This window comes from Oreochromis aureus, linkage group 5 (genome assembly GCF_013358895.1).
Source record: "Oreochromis aureus strain Israel breed Guangdong linkage group 5, ZZ_aureus, whole genome shotgun sequence".
Lineage (NCBI taxonomy): Eukaryota > Metazoa > Chordata > Actinopteri > Cichliformes > Cichlidae > Oreochromis > Oreochromis aureus.
In genome coordinates, this window is record NC_052946.1 from 32,163,763 (window position 1) to 32,187,724 (window position 23,962).

A 23,962-nucleotide genomic window follows, 5' to 3' on the forward strand; every position below is an offset into this window, starting at 1 on the left:
CCACCATATTAGCAAGAAGATTTTGTACCAATAATAAAACAATTATATTTTGCAATCCAATTAAAAAAGAAGGTGGTGCAGATAAAGGGCATCATTTACATATATCTAGTAGATTCAGTGTTGTTCAAAAGAAAACCCAACAACAATAAAATAAATGTGTTAATTTCTCCCAAGACACTGGACAGGAAATGTTGTCAAAAGCACTATATTCATATAACCCCCTATATTGATAATGAACAACGCATGTTTTTTAAAACTTTGTATTCATTTACCATTTATAAAATTCAAAAATAGGGATTTTGAAGCATGACATTGATACATAAAATATGATTATCTGAATAGATAAAAGATTAGGTACATGAGGTCTATTGTTAAACTGTGAAAATTTGCTATGTAAATGATATATACAGATCGTTACTGATTTATGTATTTCTTTCCTGTATGTTGAATTTTGCTTTCAAGCATAATCACTTCATAGAAAGGGTAAGGAAAAGTACATCTTTAAAAAGTGAGTTCTTATAATTCTGAAAAAGTTTTATATGTTTAATTATTATATTCAGTGCTGTTCTTTTCATATATATTGGTAGTCATACTGTCCATATTTTACGCTGAACTGATAGATGGGAAACAGATTTCATTGATAAACCAATGAAAAGGTGGCTACAAATAGCAACAGATGACGTCGACGCCCACCAGGTGATTGGCGGAGGGCGACGAGCGCGCTGTTGCAACGTCAAACATCGTCCCCCTAGTTGTGCCATGCGCACTAACGGTTGTTGTTGTTGAGCTGGTTGTTATGGCTGAACAAGGCCTCGGACTCAATTGAGAGAGGACCCCCGCACCACCCCCGTCTCCGCCACGGGACACCTGGCACCCATGGAGGGCACGGACATGGACGTGGACGCGGAGCTCATGCAGAAGTTCAGCTGCATGGGCACCACGGACAAAGACGTCCTCATTTCGGAGTTTCAGAGGCTGCTGGGCTTTCAGCTCAACCCTGCCGGCTGCGCCTTCTTCCTGGACATGACCAACTGGTGAGTGCGGGGATTGGAGGGCCCGCTGTGGGGAGGACAGGAGTATGACGCTAACCTAGCTTTATAATTAGCTTGTTAGCCTACATAGATAAAATTTGTACAAAATAGAGCGCTATAGAGGTGACGTTGAACCCTGAAGGGAATCATATCACCATTCCCATTCCATGGGATGGCTGTTAACTCCAAGCGATCATCACTGGCAAACGGAAGTGAAACGGTAAAGTTTGCCGTGACCGCAGAGGAAACAGTAAGGTGAAGTCACTGAGGAACCAAATAGCTAGCAGGCTAATTTAAGCACAGGGAACTCTCGCTCCTGGATCGTCAGCCATGTTACATAACAGCGCACAGAGCCAGTTAAACCGTGCTCCTCGGGAAGCCAAAACTCAAGGCAGCGCCGCTCACTTCACGTTATTCTGATGACGTAACCAGTCGTGATCTATCAACGGCCGACAACAAGTGGTCTTGATCACAACGCCTTTGTGCTCCTGGCCAGCTACGCTCACGTTCTTTAGTTTGTCAGCGATTGATGCCCTTGATTGGATCAGTTTTGAAAGATAAAACTTGATTTCACATAGCTTCTGTATAGGGGAATGGAGCTTAGGAGGTCATAATGGAAAGAAGGCATCATTACGCGGCAGTTGTTTGAATCTGTCCCCTTTATCCAAGATTTGGAAGTTCTAAGTAAACATGAATTTATGGCTAATATATGAGCAATGGCTCAGAGGTAGCAACCCACTAAACCAGGCAGCATTATTTCTCTCTTACTGGCAGAGCTAAACTAAGAGAAGTGCCACTAAGATGACTATGCAGGACTGTACAACTTTTTTTTTTTAACTTCTTTTTGTTGTGTATTTTTCACACTTACATGCTTCAGATCAGCAAAAAATGTGAGTAGACAAAGATAATCTGAGTTAAAACAAAATACAGTTTTCATATGATGATTTAATTAAGGGGGAAAAAAGTTATCCAAACCTACCTGAGACAAATCTAATTACTAGTTTTGCCACCCTTGGCAGTAAGAACTACAATCAAGAGTCTGCAGTAACTGGCAATGAGTCTTTTACACAGCTGTGGAGGAATTATGGCCCGCTCTTTAATTCAGCCACATTAGAGGCTTTTCAATCATGAGCAGACTGTTTAAGGTTATGCCAAAGCATCTTAATCAGATTTAAATTCAGACTTTAACTAAGCCACTCCAAAACATTTGTTTTCTTTTTATCTTATTTATTTTGATCTTTCTGATATTTTGTTGTTGTCCTGCTGCATAACCTGAGTGTGCTTCAGCTTCAGGACAAAAAACCGATGGCTTCAGGATTTTCTAGTATAGATTAGAATTCACGATTCCATCAATAATGGCAAGTCGTCCAGCTCCTGAAGCAGCAAAGCAGCCCAATGCCATTATACTACCACCACCATGATTGACTATTGGTGTGATGTTATTTTTTATCAAATATTGTGTTAGTTTATGCCAGATATAAAAGGATATAAACTTTCCAAAAAACTCATCATTCCACTGAATATTTTATGTTTTGGGGATCATCAAGGTGCATTTGGCAAGCCTTTGTGGGGATTTTTTTGGTAGCTCAGTAGGTAGAGCAGGTCATCTAATAATTGGAAAGTTGGTGGTTTGGTCCCTGGCTGCTCCAGTCTGCATGCCAGATATCCATGGGCAAGATACTAACTATGCATACTAGAATGGATGCATCAGAGTATGAATGTGTGTAAAATGTAGATAGAAAACACTTAAGCATAGAAAAATGAATAGGAGTGTGTGAAAGAGGCATGTTAAATGAAGCGCTTTGTGCTCTGGGAGAGTAGAAAAGCGCCATATAAGAATCTGGTTTTGGTCAGAAGTGTTTTTTTGCTGTGGAACTCTCCCATAGATGCCATTTTTGCCCAGTCTCGTTTTTTGTTGAGTCATACACTCTGGCATTAAGTGAGCCAAGTGGGGCCTGCAGTTCCTTAGATGATGTTCTGGGTCCTTTTGTGACCTCCAGGATGAGCCGTGTATGTGTTCTTGGAGGAATTTTGGTTTGGATAGCTTTTTTCCCCTCTTAATAATTGAAATCATCATTTGAAATTTATTAGTTCTTTTTGACTAATTAAAATTTGTTTGATCTGAAAACATGTAAATGTGACAAATATCCAAAACATAAGAAATCAGAAAAGGCAGATGCAGAAGGTGCATGTTGAAGTTGGACAGACTTTACTGTATACTGCAGCACTATGATTTCAAGATTAATAACCAGGATCGATAGGTATTGCTGATGTGTATTAACTCTATGCTCCTTCTTTTGCATTGGAACAGGAATCTGCAGGCTGCTATTGGTGCATATTATGACTTTGAAAGTCCCAATGTCAACACCCCATCTATGTCCTTTGTTGAGGATGTGACAATTGGGGAAGGAGAGTCTGTCCCTCCAGATACACTGTTCACTAAGACCTGGAGGATACAAAACACAGGTATATGGGATTTACATTTACACCTTCACATTGTATACATGTAGGTAGTCTTTATAAATCTGTAACATGTTCATGGATTTTGTTGAGATGTATTTTGAATGAATTCTTCTTGGTGTCTTGTAGGTGCAGAGTCGTGGCCACCGGGCGTTTGTCTCAAGTACATTGGAGGCGATCAGTTTGGGCATGTAAACACAGTTATGGTGAAGTCACTAGATCCCCAAGAAATATCAGATGTGAGTGTGCAGATGCGAAGTCCCACAACTCCTGGCATGTACCAGGGCCAGTGGAGGATGTGTACTGCCACTGGATTATTTTATGGAGGTAAGAACCACTACTACTTTGATTAACTATCAAGTACATTTATGAGACCTATGACTAATAATAGTAAATAATAATTTCAGTTCATACTAAGCCAAGATTTAAAGATTTAAATCTCATTTACAATTTTCGATTCCTGTGATGATTAAAAACAACATTATAATATAACTGTTAGTATTTTGCTTTCATGTTCACAACAAAGGTCTTGTTTAGGTACTCTGTAATACATTAGGCTCCCCTTTTCTTCATAGCTGTGTTCTTTGGTCATCTTAATAACTTAAAGTCAGTCGCGTTTTACTGCAGCTTCAGAAAAGATCGTTAAGAGACATCAATCAAGAAGATCAATCTCGAGGAAGTAAGACTCTAGTTTTTGTAGTCAAAACCTGCAGGATTATCAGTTGTGTGTGGCTCCCTGTTTCTGCAGATCCGACGGTCTTTCACTCAGCCCACTTTTAACAGTGTGCGACAATTTGCTGTCGGCTTTGGTTTTTTCTCGCCTCTGTGACTGCTTTGCAGGTCTCTGAGCCACGTGAGCTCACTGTCACTCTGTGCCCTCTTGGCCTCCATCTGTGGCTGCAGACTTCCCACAGCGGAGGCAGGTTGGCAGGAACCAATAGCTGCCGGAGACTGGCTTTACAAAAATTGCCCCCTAGTCAAGGCCTAACACTGTTCCTCACCCCTCATGATTATGATTTTTGCCATAATTGAACTGCCTTAGTTTATACCTCAGTTTCTCATAAAATAAGACGAACAACAAAATTTCTTCAGACTGTCAGGTTTTAACCAGACACCAGACAATGTTGAGGATGCCCGTGGTTTAAGTCTTCATTTGAGACTTGTAACAAACCTACTTCATATTGTTCTCTCAGGCATGTAGCTCTGGCTGTGAGCACAGAGGTCCCACCCACTATCTCAGTCTTTTGTTTTAGAGGGACAGGCAATCAGAAGCAAGTTGGTTTAAAGTGAAGGGGGGAGGGAGTGAAATCTGCATGTTTCTGACAGAAGGTCACCTGGGAGGCTCCACAAATGCCCAGCAGAGAATCAACATCACCCTCAGCTGTAGATAATCACACCTCAGCTTGTGAAACCTGTTCACAGCAGTCCCTTATCTCCTTCCTCATCATGCACTCCTGTGCTTACATCTACCTCTCCCTTGTTGTTGTTATCAGAATCAGAAAACTTTATTAATCCCTAAGGAAATTATGCAATTATGCCAGCACCATTAGTTACATTGCTGGTAACAATGTTAGTTAGATTTGGCAGGTTCATTGTTTTCCCTTTTTCCTTGTTCTTTTGGAAGAGGTCACGATACAAAGTGGAAGAGAATAGTTTCAGTAATTATTTTCTAAAAGCTTCGAAACAGCAATGCAGCGCATGCTTTAGGGGATATCCTCCAAAAACCAGAGGTTAACCAGCTGTAAAGCATGCAAAAATGCTCTAAAAGAGTACAAAAATACATATAAAGAGTTGGAAAAGAGCAGAAAAGTTCCCCCTTAAAAACCTAATTTTAGTTTACAAACTAAACCACATACTCTTTTTTTGTTTTTTTTGGCACCAACACACAGCAACAAATTCCTGTTTGTGTACAAGCTTGGCAATAAAAGCGATTCTGATTCTACATATTCTGTTAATAGCAATTTAACACTAAGAAAGTTGTCAAACTAGCAAAACAATTGAGTGTTACACAGTCAGGTCACTTTTGTGCTCGTTTGTTATCTCCACAGATGTAATATGGGTGATTCTTAGTGTAGAAGTTGGAGGTCTTCTTGGAGTGACTCAGCAGCTATCTTCCTTCGAGACAGAATTCAACACTCAGCCCCAGCGCAATGTGCAGGGAGACTTCAACCCTTTTGCCTCACCACAGAAGAACAAGCATGATGCCACTGACAACAGCTTCAGAGATCCAGGTGGAGCTTGGGAGCGCACGCAAGAGCCAATCCAGCAAGATCAGAATGGACTGTCTCATAATGCTGTAAATAGGGCGTCAAATGGTCTCCAAACTAATCTTTCTGTGGTAACTTATGGACAGGTATGTATATGTAACAATGAACTCATCACAGATCTACTCTCACCTTTAAACCTACATCACTACATTCACTCCGTTATACTTTTAAGTACCATATGCAAGTTTTCGTAAAAACTACATTCTTCCATTCTACATGTGATGGGCAGCAGATGAGCAGTTGTTTTGACTTGTACAAAATTTTTAAATATTTAGCTTTATGCAGTTCTATGGCTCTATAGGGTCTATAGGGTGTAGCTTACGAAGTGTTCGACATTGCCAGACTTTCTTTGCATCTGTGTGTTTCACATAAACCTCAAACCCCTGACAGGTATCACAGTGGCAGCTATCAGCTTTCTTTGTGTTTGGATTCTGCCTGTGTTCACTAGAGATTATAACAGAGAATATAATGGAAAAATGCAACACTGTCGTTGCAAATAAGAGAGCAGTGCTGGCAGAAAAACATTAATCTCTGGAATTTGTAAGTTATTATTTATTTTACCACTCGGTATACCCCCCATGTTGCTGTTTATTTATAACGTGACAGCTGCACATTAGAGCTCTTAAACTTAAACTTGATCCATTTAAACAAAGCACTAAGTAACCTTTACGTGCTGCTTTCAGCTCTGACGCTGTCCCACCAAGAAGGAGATGGGGAAATCATATCAGTGCTGAATTGTGAGACTGAAACCTTCTTTCGGCAATGCTACGTGGATTTTTTTCTTTATATGCCACAAAAAGAAGCCATAATGGTCATTGTTTCTCTGTAAAATTAAATTCTATTACATTATCAGTGTTTCGTTTAGTTCCACTTAAACTGTGAAGCTGGTCCCAAGTATCGGATATCTTTTTTTTTTCTCTCTCTCTCTCTCTCTCTTTCTATGGGCATGAATATGATAATTGCGTTTATTTTTTTTCTTCCTCTTGGGACTACACATATTTGCACACATTTTAACACAAATTTAATATAATCAATTCACCTACATATGCTTCCCACTGACTAAAATGTTGCCAAAGGAAAGTTCACGTGAGTAATTAGATGATTAGATTTCTTTACTCGGGGGATTGTGGTTAGACACTAACCGTCTTCTTGGCAGTCTGCTCTGCAGCTGTCGGCATATCAGGTTGTGGACAGTTAGACGAGCCTCAGGGTTTAAAACTTTATTTTAATTAGTTGTAACTTGAGATGGATTACTTAAAACAGAAAAGAATTCCTGTGACTTAATCCATTTTAGTCTTACGGTACAGCATATTGCGCAATCGTCTGGTTTCTAGGAGTCAGTGGGGATATTTGTAGTTTTTCTGTCCTGTAATATAGAAGTGATTATAGGACTAAAAGCTTGGTTTAATGTTGACATTTGATGATGTGCATCGCAGTTTCTATGTTAAACACTTTAGTCCAGAGTGAAATATTTTGACATTTTTAAGTGCAGTCATTAGTCATGAGAAAAACGAATAATGTCCTATGTCCAAGTTCTATTTCGAACACTGTAGATGACGAAAAAATTCAGCACTTTGATGACAGCTGAAATGCTGTGATACTAACACACAAAACAATAATGTTATTAAGCACAGCTTGAGCCATGATGATGCAGAACAAAGTTTGAATATTAAAAAAAAATGTTCTAATTTTACAGACAGAGCAGGGGTTTTTTGTGTGTGTTTTGGTGGTAACTACATTCAAATCAGCGGTTGGTCTGCAAATGGTCAAAACCAAGTTTAGGGTATCTTATTTAGCTTTTCCCTCTTTTTTTTTTTTTTTCTAAGTTTGAGTAAATAAACCTCCCTTAAATATATATAGTTTTTAATTACAGTGGAAAGCCTGAACCTTCCAAAGGAATGAAAAGCCCCACTTTTTCAACTGGGAATGCTATAGAGTTTTACTTTTGGCCAGGTTTTGTATTTTCTTGCAGTGTTGGTGGTAAGTATCAGAGAAAAGCAAAGCGAGCTCCTCATTTCTTGTTAAGTTCTTACTTTTATTCTTAATTACCGTAATTGCAATTCTAGTGTGGCTGAACATCCTGTTAAAATCAGAGATGATATGCATTGTTGCCAACATGTAAGTATTGCTACAGTTTGGCTAACAGGTAATTATTTGTGAGATGTGTAAACCTCTATGTTATAGCTTTGTTAAACTCCCTCAATGTTCTTTGTTGAAGAAAAAAATCACACTTACTTAAATCTTTTAGATGAGACTATTTTGTTCTGTGGTATTATCTCCTCAAACACTGTATGGACTGAACCACCTACACATTACACCTGGAGGAGCTGATCGTCTGTGCCACGAAGCTCCATGCACGCAGTTATTGTGCTGATGTTTATGCCAGTGGAAGTTTTGGCGTCTGCAGTTACTGGGTCAGCAGAGAGCTGGCGACTTTTATGCACATGGCTGATGCGCTGTGGTTCCACAATGCTTCCACTTTCCACTTAAAGCCGATCATGGACTATCTAGGAGGGAAGAAATTTGCATGAACGACTTGTTGCAGTGATGGCATCCTGTTACAGTTACAAATTCAGTGAGCTCTTTAGAACAACCCATTATTTTATAAATGCTTGTAAAAGCACACTGCATGGCTACGTCCATCATCTTATACACCTGTAGCAATGCAAATATCCGAATTCAAAGGTTAAGAGGTGTGGTCCAGTACTTTTCATAGGCAAAGCTTTGTTTACAGTTTGACCTCTCAACCTTTTCAGGGTTGGCTACACTGGAATGATTAGAGTCAGCTAGCTGTGTGAATCTTTTGTGGCTTTTTAAGCAATGCATTAATTCGAAAGAAGACTGCCTGAGCGGTTTTGTTTTGTCACGTTTTATTACCGCCCTGAAACTGAAGATAAACACAGACATGGTGGAGCTTTTGTTTTTCTTTCCCCTTTGTGTTGTAATAGAAACTAAACCAAAAGGCTTTCTCTCATTTTTTTTTTTTTTTTTTTTTTTCTTCCCCCACAGGGACCCTACCCATTTGGACAGAGCTAGAATGACAAAGACCCCTCTCCCCCATGGTGAATGAAGAGCTTAGCACCCTGGGAGTCCTTAAACACAGAGGAGTTGGAGGGGGGAGGAACAGTTGTTTTATATTGACTCATGACAACCCTCTTCCAAAAACAACCCGTGGCCCTTTCCACAGAAACACAGAGGACAGTGAAGTGATGGATTACATCAGCTGCAGTGAAACATCCCACCTGACATCAAACCTGGATTCGCATGTGTGAATGCTTCATTTAAGAGTGCTATAAACCTTTACGAATAGATACACCTGACTATTTTTTATTTACGTGGTAAAAACGTGCCTAGTTAAAGTGAAAGTCACCCTAAACAGTTTGGTATTCCCGTGGGCAGTTGAATGCTTTCTCTCTTTGGGGTTCCTACCCAGGTCTAGAAATATTATTATTATTGTTATTTTTTTTTTATTTTTTTTTTTTTTTAAATATGTTAGAGTAGTACAGGAAATTCTAGTGGTCATTCATGTTGAGGCTTTAAACAGTGTTTCAAAGAAGGCTCAGAATTGAACAAAAAAAGGTGTTGTCTTTTATTCACCATACCCCTCAAAAAAAATGTAAAAAATCTAAATGTGCAGAAGTTTCAAACTCCTTTAGGTAAAACACAGAAGCAGAAAACTACACATAAGAAAGGAAAGAAAGAAAACATGCACAGGTCTTTGCCAGCTCTGGAAAATCATCACTTAAGTGCGTACAAAAATGTAAGCCTCAAAGTTGCATTCATGTATGAGAGAGATGGGAATCTTTCCCATCATCAACCAATTTTACATCACCAGACAACTAGTAGTAATGGATATGGCGATGCCATGTTTAAAATGTAACACTATATCCAAAGTGCCCCTGTTATGCTCATTTACAGCCTGTATTGTTTTATATGATTTCAGTGTTCAAAATAATGTTCACATTTTTGGCACACTCGCATCTTTTTGAGGTCTCTCTCATGAAAAGCGAGGAAACCGTCTGAAAGCTGTTGACTGCTAACAAAAGGTTTTTAAAACTGTTAGAAATACATTGTATCGCTTCTGCCTTTTACTTTGACTCATCAGCACAGCTGTTGTCTTCTAGCTATGATAATGCTGATCGTCGCAGTTAAAACGCAAGGATTTTTAGCCTTGTGAAAAATGGCTGATTAGTCCTGTACTGTGCTGTGTTTGTGTCACTATTACATGTATGAAATGTGTAAATGAGGACTGCTTTTTTTGGAGTTGGAATAATTGAGTTTGGCCTTTTTAACTCTGCAAGCTATTTATATGCACAGAAGATATGTAACACACTGGAGGGAAGGAGAAAGCACAATAGGGGCACTTTAATTTTGGCTTTGGCAACAATCAATATCTGACTTTGGCTAAAGTGAGTCGTCCGTATTTGTTTGGTTAAAGCTCCAAAAATATGGGAGCTTTTAGAAAAATCACACACTTCCATTTGTGATTCAAATTTTAAGAAATTCACAAACTGGAAACTTGAAATTCTCAAAACTCCAATATGACTCCAGCAGTTACTGCATTGCAGCATGACACTTTCCCCCCTGCTACGACTTGGCTTGTTAGACTGATTGCTCCACATACAGTCACTTTTTTTTCCTTTTCTTTGCAGTCCTTGATTTGAGTTTAGTACTCATCTTTGATAATTTGGAGATTTTATGTTCTGCTGTCATACAGATTTGGACTGTAAGATGGCTTGGATGCTTGTAACAGAAGCCGTTTTCTCTCGTTACTACAGTTAACTTCAAACTAAGCAGGGTTGGACTTTGTGAATCCAGGATGCCACATGCATTTGACTTGTGTTGTCTGACAAAATATCTACAGAAACAAGTCTTATTGTCCAAGTTTACATAGACTATTAAAAACTAAGACTTCCTGCCCTTCTGCATATAAATATTTGTAATTCTTGTGTAGGAACCCAGTTTCTTCCAAAGACAAAATCCAGAGAGACCAGACACAAATGGGTGGCATCATCCGCTGCATAGTCTGCAGGTGCATAATTGAAACTGCATGGGACAAGGGTGGAGTTTATTTTATTATTATTATTATTTTTGTTTGTTTTATTTTGTTTAGGGTGGGTTTCGCTTTTAATGGAGGCTGAAGCGCAAATGGATGTGAGTAAGCTTGAATATGTGAGTTGTGAGGAAAGGTTGATAAAGCCATCTAAATCTATTTTGCCTGGTGAATGACTGTAGTATCTGAGTCCATGTCTACAGCACATGTACTGAGTGTGTATATATATATATATATATATATACATAATGTATGTATGTATGTGCCTGCGTGGTGCGTGTGTGCGTGTAAATGTTAATGGTTTCTCTTTGGATTGAACTGACATAAATGGTGTATACTACTTGGGGAAAGGATGACTTGACACATGCACATCATTACTGACAGAGCTTTAATAAGTGTGTACCTCAGAAGTATTTTTGAGTGATTCTGCACCAAAAATTCACACATCAAAAATTTCCCAGATGTTATTTATTTTGTCTTTCTGTCTGTGCTGCAGATTTAATAATTCCCATTCGTAGCCAGCAGGTGGTGCTAAAAATCAGAAGACCAAACTACACCAGACTTCTTGTGAGTGCTGAGTATACTGTATGAGGGGGGAAAAGTGATGAGTTGTAGTGTGAGCCTAGCAGATTGTCTGAAGAAATGTAGATGTTTGTTATCAGCATTGTTAGCACTGAGGGTCAGTTGAGGTTTTCTTTGGCTTATTGTGGATTGTGACACCAGCATTTCCCCCCTCCTCAAAATATTTTATTGATTTGTGTATTCCTCACAGCTTCAGGTTTTTGTTTTTATATATCCTGAAATGAAAGGTTTCAGTGTTAAACACTAGTTTCATTCCTGCACCAGTGTCTGATGTTGAACGTGAAGGTTAATGTATGGTTTTTGGGTTTGTTTTTTTCTCTTCTGATCACATGAATGAGTTTGTCTGCTGTTACACCTGAATTTCTACTTCAGCTTTGCTACCTTCATTATGTCCATTGTTTTGTTTTGTTTTTTGTTTAGTTTTTTTCTGTGTATCTTTTTGGCCTAAAAATAAAATGGGTGGTCCATAGAACGCCATTATAGTGTTACAGTTTTTATAAGGAAGTGTTCAAACAGGATTATTAGAAACTTTTAATATTTTGATTTTAAAGTCCTTTAAACAACTTTTGATGGTTAATTATAAAGGGGATTGTTTCTTCTATTATAGTGTATGTTTATCTTTAAAATTCACCAGCATTCTGTGTTGCAGCTCTTCTCTGTTTGTATTGAGTCATCTGACAGTCCTCCTCCCAAACAGTATACACTGTTCTGCACTGCTTCGATTATTCACGTCTGTCTTTTCCTTCTTTTCGTGTGTGCGTGCGTGCGTGCGTGCGTGCGCTTCCTTCTTGTTGGCTTGCTTGTGTGTGTGTGTGTGTGTGTGTGTGTGTGTGTGTGAGAAAATAGTGCTGGATCCATTCTTTAGTTTTAGTTTGTGACTATGTTTGGACTTGAGATGGGTGGCAGAGTGAGTGGATGAGATGAAAGTTTACATAGTCCTAAGATAGCACATTTATCTGAAGAGAAATTGTCAAAATTAAGTTGGTTTTTTTTTTCCTCCTGTAACTATAATTAAGCATTTGTATGATTAAATTAACACTGAAACAATGACTTCAGTTTTTGTTTTTTTCATGGGGTCAAAGTAAATGTCATCTTTGCATAAAATCACTCTATACTCCAGCTGCCACTTTAACCTTAAGCTACACCCAACTCAAACAGTATCATGTAATTGCTGAGCTACAGTTTCACATCCATCGACAGCACAAAAGATGCACTGTGTAGCCACAGTAACGTCACGCAAAGTCCCACTTCAAATCATCAAAATTAGTTTTAGCCACAGCATACTGTACTTGGATGAACGTGTGGAGTTCTAAGGTTTGTTAGCAAGCTGCATCCATTAACACAAAAAGTGCAACTTTTAATGCCAAGCAAATTATTAAATAGTAATAAAATTTCAACCACAAAACACAAACTTCTTGGATGGTGTGTGTCACACAGAGACGACATTGTGTTTCATTAAAAATTCTACAAAAGGCACCATTAGCACGCACATGGTAAACAGGTGCAGATCATTGATTCTAATTAGCACCAGGGAGGCGCAGCACCTACAGCTGCCAATGTCAGCACATCTGTCAAAGTGGCAGAGCCATCAGGCTTTGATGCCAGTGTGTTTTGGGGCCACACCTATCTTCAAATTAGTGTGTGTGCATGTATTGGCATGGTGATTGGCATGTATTGGAGTTATTATGGTGTTCTATTTTTTCATTGTTTTTTTAATTTTTAATTTTAACCTGTGCTGCCATGTTATTTTTAGAGAGAAGGCAACACTTCCAAACAAGCCATAATTGTTCAGGTTTGTTTTTTCTTGTTGCACTGTCATGAACTGGAGTCTGCATGCAGCTCTTGGATCTTTTTGCATTTTCTCTAAATGTGCACGGTCTGATCTTGGGACAAATTTGTGTTAACATACATATATATATATATATATATATATATATATATATATATATATATATATATATATATATATATATATATATATTGTTAATTGCCCTTGGGGATAAATAAAGTCTTCTGATTCTGATATGTGAATGCTTAAGACATGCGAATGGCCAACATTGCTGTTTTCATAGAAGTCTTGCAGGTCTTGCTCACACTTGCTGTTGATCAGCTAGCAGCACATGACTACTGATCTTAATCTTAATTCCTATGGAAGCAGTAAGGTTATTTTTCCTTTTTTTTTTTTTTCTTTTCTTTCTGGAGTGCATAGAGTGAAATCTTTTTGCACGAAAGCCTCATATGACAGCCGCTAGTCTTATGGTGATAAGGTATGGTGATAAGGTGTGCTATGTCTATGTATGTATCTATTATTTTGGCAGTATATAAAGGTGTGTGTGTTTATGTGTGGGAAGGCGAGATGTCCATGTGCATTCAGGCAAGCCAGCACTGAGGCAATTGTTTGAATGTGTCTTGTGTGCCAGGGTGACTGAGGACAAATATTGACTTTTGCAGCGTGAATTCAGCAAACATCCCATCATGTCTATCATCTCTCATTGCGCTTGAGTCACTGTTTTTTGTTTTGGATAACTGCCTGTCATTTCTATTAGGTCAACGAGGTCTTTAATGTGAGGCTTCAACTGTTTCAATGAAAGAATGAAAGTCAGATGTGACAGATAATGTTTTTGTCTTGAAAACTAAAGTTTAATATTAAAATAATTAAAATGGAATACATTTTAATGACTTGGTTTTTAGTTAATGTTAAAAAATGTCTGTGGTTATGGATAATATGCTTTAATTCGTCATATTGTTTATGACGTTTGTTTAGGACGGTATGTTTACAACTTAAATTTATATAAAATGTTTAAAGAAGAATAGGTTGCTGCAGTTTTTCCTGGGGATCTCTCATCAGTGACATGTGACGAGAGCCCTCAAAGTCAGCCATTGAATATAAAATAAAGGTTTAAAGTACAACTCTTGCATTTTTAGTACAATAAAAAAGAGAGAGAGTCGGCGTTAAGGACAGGAAGCTGCCATATGTTTTCAAACACCATCTGGTTAATGGGGAATTTGCTGCCTTTGGAGCTATCAATGTGATTAGATTACGGATTTTATTTGTGTGGGTGGGGAGCACTGAAGGTGTTATAAATGACAGACAACTTTAAATGATGGTAAGTCTTGAGCATCGAGAACTACGAAAAGTAAATAGCGGAAAAGCATTTCCTGAAGTTAAACAGTACTGCCTTACAAGAAAATTTGCTCACTCGAAAGATGTCACGTAGCCTCTTATTATCCTGCGGCTGTCGGGCAGATTTAAACATGTAATTTTTAAATACATGAGAAACCAGGCGTTGTGTCTCAGACACTGTTCTGAAATCAGCATTTTTATAAGAACAATGGATTATAACAAAACACATTCTGAGAAAGAGAACATATGAAAATGAGTTCCCTTCATCTTAACTTCAATCTCTTTAAAATAATTGTTTTATTTTTCCAGTGCTAACTTTTCTGTGTTGGGTCACTTCTAATGCTGCTCCTGTTTTCTGCTCTGATAAACTGATTGCACATGCTCTGCCAAAATACACTGCTCAAAAAATAAAGGGAAAACTTAAATAACACAAAGTAACTCCAAGTCAATCACACTTCTGTGAAATCAAACTGTCCACTTAGGAAGCAACACTGATTAACAATCAGTGTCACATGCTGTTGTGCAAATGGAATAGACAACAGGTGGAAATTATAGGCAATTAGCGAGACATCCCCAGTCAAGGAGTGGTTCTGCAGGTGGTGACCACAGACCACTTCTCAGTACCTGTGCTTTCTGGCTAATGTTTTGGTCACTTTTGAATGCTGGTGGTGATTTCACTCTAGTGGCAGCATGAGACAGACTACAACCCACACAAGTGGCTCAGGTAGTGCAGCTTATCCAGGATGGCACATCAATGCGAGCTGTGGCAAGAACGTTTGCTGTGTCTGTCAGCGTAGTGTCCAGAGCATGGAGGCACTACCAGGAGACAGGCTGGTACACCAGGAGATGTGAAGGAGGCCGTAGGAGGGCAACAGCCCAGCAGCAGGACTGCTACCTTTGTGCAAGGAGGAACAGGAAGAGCACTGCCAGGGCCCTGCAAAAAGACCTCCAGCAGGCCACAAATGTGTATGTGTCTGCTCAAATGGTCAGAAACAGACTTTATGAGGGTGGCATGAGGGCCCAATGTCCACAGATGGGGGTTGTGCTTACAGCCCAACACCCTGCAGGATGTTTGGCATTTGCCAGAGAACACCAAGATTGGCAACTTTGCCACTGGCGCCCAGTGCTCTTCACACATGAAAACAGGTTCACACTGAGCACATGTGACAGATGTGACAGAGTCTGGAGACGCTGCGGAGAATGTTCTGCTGCCTGCAACATCCTCCAGCATGATGGGTTTGGCAGTGGGTCAGTAATGGTGTGGAGTGGCATTTCTCTGGGGGGGCCGCACAGCCCTCCATGTGCTCGCCAGAGGTAGACTGACTGCCATTAGGTACCGAGATAAGATCCTTAGACACCTTGTGAGACCATACGTTTGCGTGGTTGGCCCTGGGTTCCTCCTAATCCAGGACAATGCTAGCTCTCATGTGGCTGGAGTGTGTCAGCAGTTCCTGCAAGACAAAGGCATTGATGCTATGGACTGACCTGACCCCATTCCCAGACCTGAGTCCAATTAAGCACATCTGAGACATCATGTCTCGCTCCATCCACCAATGCCACGTTGCACCACATACTGTCCAGGAGTTGGCGGATGCTTTAGTCCAGGTCTGTGAGGAGATCCCTCAGGAGACCATCTGCGATCTCATCAAGAGCATGCCCATGCGTTGTAGGGAGGCACGTGGAGGCCACACACACTACTGAGCCTCATTTTGACTTGTTTTAAGGACATTACATCAAATTTGGATTCACATGTAGTGTGTTTTTTCCACTTTAATTTTGAGTGTGACTCCAAATCCAGACCTCCATGGGTTGCTAAATTTGATTTCAATTGATAATTTTTGTGTGATTTTGCTGTTAGCACATTCAACTATGTAAAGAGCAGAGTATTTAATAAGAATATTTCATTAATTCACATCTGGGATGTCTTGTTTTTGTGTTCCCTTTATTTTTTGCGCAGTGTACAAACGGGCACAGTGAGTAACCTCAGTTATTTTAACAAGGTGTCAGGACAGAATAAGGAAAATACAACCTCAGATGAACAACAACGCATAACATATTAGATCTTGTCTTTATTTATTTAACAAAAATTAAGCTAAAATGAAGCAGTGGTTAGTAAACCTAGACAAACCAGTGCTGATTCCATAGGACTGAAGAAGGCAAGTAAAACCCAGGTGCTACATGAATAAATAAAATACACTTGATTAAGTGAACATCCACCAGACCACTTCTATAACAGGAGAAATTTGCTGGTTTGCTGGCATTCAGGTGTGTGTTAACACAGTTGTTGCTGCCCAATAATCAGGACTTACTAATGGTCTTACAGTCTTACAAACGTAAGACCATTCCTAAACAATTTGATCCACCATTTCAGAATAACAAAGATTTATTCAATTGTGAAAAATGTTCAATTTAGATGATAATCCTTAGGGGTGGATGTTCCAGAAAATTCTCATAAAAGTCTGCACTGCTCAGAGAAAATGCAATATATAAAAAAAAACAAAAACAAAAAAACAAGACCTACCAATACCAAGGCCTCATTAAGCATGTTAAATGTTAAAGTTCATGACAATGCAATTAGAAAAACACTGAACCAGTACAGCTTGTTTGGAAGACTTGACCTTTTCTCTCTAAAAAGAGCAGGACAACACATCTTTGGTTTCCACGTGAACTAACCACAAGATTTCTGGAACAGTGTCGTTTGGATAGATGAGTCCAAAGTGGAGATGTTTTGGCCATAATGCACAGCATCGCGTTTGGTGAAAACCAAACACAGTATTTCAGCACCAAGGAAGTAAATATCGTTTAAGTAACGTTTAATTACAAGCGCTTTTCACAGACATCTTGTCACAAAGCCTGTAAACCGAAATAAATGAAAACTCGGATTAATCATTATAAACAGAACTGGAGTGGTAAGGGCATAAAATGCAAGAACGTGGAACATAAAATCAGCCTTTATGCGGATGATGTGTTACTCTTTCTCCAAAATTCACAAACCAATATCTCTGGGGTGATTGAACTGATAAACTCTTTTGCAAGAATATCAGATTACTCAATTAACTGGTCAAAATCTACAGTCCTTCCGATTAATTGCTCCTTCCATAATTCCTCTTCTACTCCACTGCAATCGGGAAATATAAAATATTTAGGTATTAATGTTTCTCCCAAGCTTGCAGATCTAACTAAATTAAACCATATCCCACTTTTAAAGAAAGTAGAAGGTGATCTGGCTAGGTGGAAATGTCTACCCATATCACTCATGGGAAGGGTTGCCGCTATAAAAATGATGGTATTACCAAAAATAAATTATTTATTCTCAATGATCCCAACTAAACCGCCACAAGATTGGTTCAGATCTCTAGATTCATACATGTCCAAATTCCTTTGGAAAAATAAGCCCCCACGTATAAGCTTAAAAACACTACAAAAGACCAAGGATAAAGGAGGATTAGAACTACCTAACTTTCAGCACTACTTCTTAGCCAACAGGCTTCAGTTTATCTCAGGATGGCAAAAACATACCCTCTTAGATGAACTTTGGCTAGATGTAGAACAAGCACTTTGCAATAATCTAGAGATTTCAGATCTACCATTTATCAGCTCAAACATCCAACGACATGAATGCTTCAAAAGCATCAACATCAGCTCTTCTCTGACAGCATGGTGGGAGTTTCTGAAGCTGACTGAGTCTTCATTAATCCCATGCAAACGTACACCTATCTGGAACAACCCTGACATATTACAAAACAATAATATGATAAACTTTTCAGATTGGAGTAGTAAAGGAATCAAATATTTAGAACATATACTAGAAGGAACAGAATTTATTTCATTTGACAGACTAGTTACACAATATGGGATCAACAAGAAAAGATTTTTAGAATATCAACAAATTAAATCCATAGTAAAAAGAGATTTAAACCGGGTCAAGTTGAACTACAAACACCACCAAGTGTGGTTCAATTTCTTACTCTTAAAACCCCAAATTACTATCCAAAATATACAGAATGCTCTCTAAAACAGATGAATCAATATCACTTCCTATTGCAAAATGGGAAGCGGATTTATCAGTTAACTTAGACCAAAACTTCTGGTCTCAGATTTGCTTAAAAACATTTCATCTAATTAGAAATCCCAGTCTTCAATTAATTCAATACAAAATACTACATAGAGTGCACTATACAGGTCATCGGATGTTCAAGATGGGCTTTACGTCTACCAACAACTGCTCACACTGCCAAACCAATTCACCGGACAATTATATCCACGCACTTTGGTTCTGTCCACCAGTTCAGAAGTTTTGGCGCAAGATATGTGAAGACTTATCAAAGTGTCTGAAATGTAACATTCCAACTTCTCCTTCAGTATGTTTGTTGGGCAGCTTAGATAATGTCACTACGGAAAAGAATATAGCCCATATGGTTTTCACTGCCCTATGCATAGCCAAGAAAACAGTCCTCATGAACTGGAAAAATAAAAATAATCTTAATTCTAACCAATATAGAAATTATCTATTAGATTACATTAGTCTTGATACAGCCTCTGCCACCACATCAGATCAATTGCTCTGGGCTCCTTTGATCAGCTCCATCACCTAGTGGGGTGGGGGTCATAGTTTGGTCCCACCTTCACTGTTGTGATTGGTGTGGGGTAGGGACAGGCTTAGGGCATCGGGGGTTCCCCGGAGCATCTTCCTTGGGGGGCTCAACCGGGGTAGCGGTCATGGCCAATTAGGGGCTCTGTTGGCTCTTAGGTGACGGTTTCCTCGTGGCTGCGTGCAGCGGGCTAGGGAGGGTCTGTGCTGACGGACGTGGGTTACTGACCTGGTAGCCTGGCTGCCCCTGGGTGGGTCCGGGATGGGCGTGAGGTTCTGGGGGCGCTCCGCCTCTGGGCTGGGGCCCTGGCCGGGCCTCAGGGGCTTGGGTCCTGGTTGGTGTGTTGCTGAGGTTGTGGGCGGGTGGGTGTATGGGGGCCCGGCCCTGGCGCAGGGTGCCGCCGTTGCATCGAGCCACCTGGGGGGCTCTTCAACTGGTGGGGAGGTTGTCACATCTTGCAGGAGCTTTCCTCTCTTCAGGAACTCTCTCTGCAGGAGGGGGAGATACAGGAGAGGTGGACGAAGATCTCAGCCTGGGCGTCTATTGTCTTGTGTAGTCTGGAAGATGAGTGGATGATGGGGTGGGCGCAGTTTTCTCTGTGGTGGGGTCAGGTGGACTGTCCCGGGCTCTGTGGGGCCGGGCGGCGCTGCTGCACTGGGCCCCGGTCCGGATGGGCCTGGGCCCCCTTTCCCTGGCGGGTTGCAGAGCATGGGGGTGCCTACTGGGGTCAGCGGGGGAGCTGGCCCCAGGGAGGGGTCACTTGCCCCTCCCTTCCTTCCTCCCCATCTCCAGCAGCCTCCCTCTTCCCGCTCCACCACAATCACCCACACATGCAGGGCCTTGGGGTAGGGGTGTGTCACCAGGGTGCAGAAGAGGCATCCCCCCCCTCTGTCCCCTTCTGGCTGCCTCTGCCTCAATTTTATCCCACAACTTAGACATTCACATTACTCACACTCTCATTACACATACATATAGGATCCTGGGGGTGGGCACACCACACGGATTCCAAAGTACCATCAGGGTGTACACCTCACCCCTGGCGTCGTTGCCCACCTCTCAATTTTAAATACACGTAGACATTGAGGGCTAGCAGGAGGGGCTATACGCTTACCTGCTGCTCTGGCAGGTAGCTCCCTGCCCTCCTGGGTTTTAAATGCACCTTAGAACACACATACATCAACACTACATATGAGCGGGTGGAGGGAGGTTTGAGTCTTCCTACACCCCGTTCTCTGCAGCCTGCTGGGCGGGGGCTAGGAGGAGGAGTTGGCCGTCCGACTGGGGTCTGGAATGTGGGGCCTCCCTGCTGCTGCGGAGTCGGGCGGTCTGCTTCTCCCACCGCAGGGAAAAGGGTAACACCACCTGGGTCTGGGTGCAGTTTCCTCCAGGGCAAGGGTACCTAGACTCGGGGCTTAGAGTACGCTTGGGAGTGTGATTGTGTGTACAGTGTCTCTCTATGTCTGTTTCCACGTTGGGTGAGTGTTGAGTAATTGTATATGAGAGCATGAGGGTGGGAATAGATGTTTGTATCTGTGTGTGCCTGTTTGTCTGTGTCTATATGTCAGGTTGGGTATCAGACGCCACCTCTCTGGGGACATCTCAGGCCCTCCAAGGTTTGGAGGCCCATCTCCCCCACCACTTCCCCTGCCGGTGGCGGACGCCTCAGACATCGGTGCGTTGGTGGTTCTTTGTGTCCGGGGGTGGGCGCCCAGGTACCCACCGGCTCACTCCTTGGCGGCTGCTTATCGGGGCCTGGAGCCTGGGGCTCGCTCGGGCCACTACGGGGATGGGGTGCCCTCGGCCTCACGGCCCGGGGCTCGGTCACTCAGGCACAGCTGGCTGCCGGCGGAGCTCACGGGCACGTCACTGCAACCCCCTGGCTTCTGCTCGCGGCTGCTGAGTGACCCCTCATCTGGGACTCTCCTCAGCTCTTTCTGGGATAGTGACGCAGCTGCACCTCTGTTGGTCTTCCTTGGTCTCTTGTGTTCTGGGGGCCTCTGGATGTCTGGAGTTTTGATCTCCTCCATACCTGCTTCATGCCCTGGAGGTCGGGGCAGTGGCCCCCCACACCCTCTAGCAGATCGTTACATGAAGGAACCTTTTAAAAACAAGCGCGTTCATGCTCACAGGTGCACACACGGGTGATCACACACACAAACTACACCCTTTTTGGCTCTTACCTCAAAGCACACTGTGCGCTGTCGATCTCACGTGCTGCACAATAATGTTTAATATTTAGTATTTACTGTCATATTCCCATATATCATTGTGATCTTGTTTATTACTCTCGTTTTCTTCTGCTTGCTTTCTTTTTTCTTTCTCAACAGGTGATCCCGGTGATCGATATATGTATTTTTTGTCTGCTTATTCTGTTGGTTTTTGTTTTTTGCCCTTTTTCCCCGTCCCTCTTCTCAGGTTTTTATCTTTCCCTCTTTCTTTCTCCCCTTTCCTTCCCCCAGTCAAGTCTGTCCCGTATTCAGCAAGTGAAAATAAAATAAACAATAAAAGGTGAATCAAATGGACCATTACGGCAAGGCTGGGATGGTCCATTTGGTAAAGTAAATCCGTTGGGCGTCTTTCTTCGCCTTTAGACAATAATTCTGATGGCAAAAGAACCAAACGGGAAAGGTTAAAAAAAAAAAAAAAAAAAAAAAAAAAAAAATAAGAACTGGAGTGGTAGAGTATTTCAAAGCCTTGCTGCCACAGGCTGAAAGGCTCTTCAATCTCATATGAGGAACAGCTAAAAGTCTGAGACAGAAGAGAGCCAGAGAGCAGCGAGTGTGTTTAACAAGAAGACAGCACCTGGGCATCTTACATACATAAACTTTATGTTACATGTCCTGATCCGCAAACGGTTATAACTTCCTGAATGCCCCCTTTTTCCCAGTTTCTGCTTAAAAAACAAAACAACACAAAAACAAGTCAAAATAAGTCCTTTTAAGTAAACATTCCCTTAGCACAAGTCGCCTTCAAACACGGATATATGTATACTAATGCAAATTTCTGTCCCTGAAGCAGGAAGTAATCCTGCTCTCGTCTCCATCAGTGATAATAATTACAGTTCTAACACTGACGGAAACAAAATTGTTTTCAGTTAGTAGTTTATTTAGCAAACGAAAATAAAAATTACACAGACAAGCTTGGAGAGATGGAATTCATCAGAATGTAATTATTTAAACAGTGACTTGGCCCATTTTCACAACAAAGACGGCAAAACCTGTCAATTTGCATTTGCATGCCGTATGACCTGAGTACTGTTAGTTTTCAGTGGAACTTTACGTCTGATAACATAACATGCAATCAATCAAAAAGGTGACTGAGAAATCGACCTGAGAAAACGTTTGAAGCTAAGCTTCAGCACTCCACCCTGTTCCAGCAAATTTAATTTCCATCCATCCATCCGCTTCCGCTTATCCTTTTCAGGGTCACGGGGGGCGCTGGAGCCTATCCCAGCTGTCATAGGGCGAGAGGCAGGGTACGCCCTGGACAGGTCGCCAGTCTGTCGCAGGGCTAACACACAGGGACAGACAACCATTCGCACTCACATTCACTCGCACATTTACATCTAGTGGCAATTTGGATTATCCAATTAACCTATCCCCACAAGCTGCATGTCTTTGGACGGTGGGAGGAAGCCGGAGTACCCGGAGGGAACCCACGCAAACACAGGGAGAACATGCAAACTCCACACAGAAAGACCCCGGCCTGATGGTGGAATTGAACTCAGGACCTTCTTGCTGTGCGGCAACAGTGCTAACCACCGTGCCACCGTGCTGCACGGTGGCATTTAAATTTAATTTAAATGATAATAATTAAAACACTGAAAAATAACAACTTTACATTTACAGAATATGTAAAGAACTTAAACAGAAAAAGAGAAACAGTTTTCAGGGTCTAATTCTTTTAGATAAAATAGCTCATTGTATGGTTCTGAGCTGGACACGATTCATTTCAGTTCAGTAAAATTTTCTTTGTATTGCATCAGCTGGCAGCTACAGTCACCTCAAGGCACCTAATATTGTAAGATAAAGGCCCTGCAGTGTTAGAAAGGAACTTCAACAATCACATGGTCTCTATAAGCAAGCGCTTTGGGAAGGAAAACCTCTGGCAGAACCAGGCTCAGGTGCAAAAACCAACCAAGCTCACCCCAATTAATCGGGGTGAGGGAAAAGAGAAGGGCTGATATACTGAAACTACTTATCTTTATTCTCATGAATCTTATTGATATTATGAAACCATGATTACTCCATGACATGATTACTGTTGCTTGAAATGATGAACTGCTAGGCTGCTAATTTGTTATTTTTCTTCATTCTACACTGATTTAATGACTTTGGCTCTAGCAGGGTGCTATTTTCAGTGAAAAAAAATCCACATGCACTGTGTACTTCACAGACAGATTTAGCAACTACCTGGAAAAGAGAGTGAAGCATTAATCAGCTAAAAGAAATTTCTCCCTCTTAATTCACCAGGAGGTCACAAAAACTCTCTGCAACTCCTGCATATACACTGCATTGCGAAAAGTATTCACATGTCTACCTTCACATGCGTAAGAACTTGAGTGACATCAAATTCTTAATCCATAGGGTTTAATATGATGTCGGTCCACCCTTTGCTGCTATAACAGCTGCAGCTCTTCAAGGAAGGCTTTCCACAAGGTTTAGGACTGTGTTTATGAGAAATTTGTACAATTCTTCCAGAATTTCATTCATGGACTTGCTTTGTGCACTGGTCCACAGTCATGGTGGAAAACAAAGGGGCCATCCCCAAATTTTTCCCACAAAATATGGAGCATGAAATTGTCCAAAATGTCTTGGTATTGGTGAAGCATTAAAAGTTCCTTTCACTAGTAC

General features: G+C 41.0%; 1 protein-coding gene across 1 annotated transcript; it reads left to right on the forward strand.

Moving 5' to 3' along the window:
- Nucleotides 1-685: 685 nt before the first annotated feature.
- Nucleotides 686-12,443, forward strand: ilrun (inflammation and lipid regulator with UBA-like and NBR1-like domains). Its single transcript, XM_031739854.2, has 5 exons — nucleotides 686-1,034; nucleotides 3,343-3,497; nucleotides 3,621-3,818; nucleotides 5,540-5,844; nucleotides 8,768-12,443. The coding sequence occupies exons 1-5, from the start codon at nucleotides 877-879 to the stop codon at nucleotides 8,792-8,794; spliced, it is 843 nt and encodes a 280-aa protein (XP_031595714.1). The 5' UTR covers nucleotides 686-876; the 3' UTR covers nucleotides 8,795-12,443.
- Nucleotides 12,444-23,962: the final 11,519 nt, after the last annotated feature.

Bases quoted from the DNA above. Each gene is read 5' to 3' on its own strand.
- ilrun (XM_031739854.2), top strand. From the start codon at position 877: ATGGAGGGCACGGACATGGACGTGGACGCGGAGCTCATGCAGAAGTTC. The intron at 1,035-3,342 runs GTGAGTGCGGGG...GCATTGGAACAG, and splicing joins TTCCTGGACATGACCAACTG to GAATCTGCAGGCTGCTATTG. The intron at 5,845-8,767 runs GTATGTATATGT...CTTCCCCCACAG, and splicing joins CTGTGGTAACTTATGGACAG to GGACCCTACCCATTTGGACA.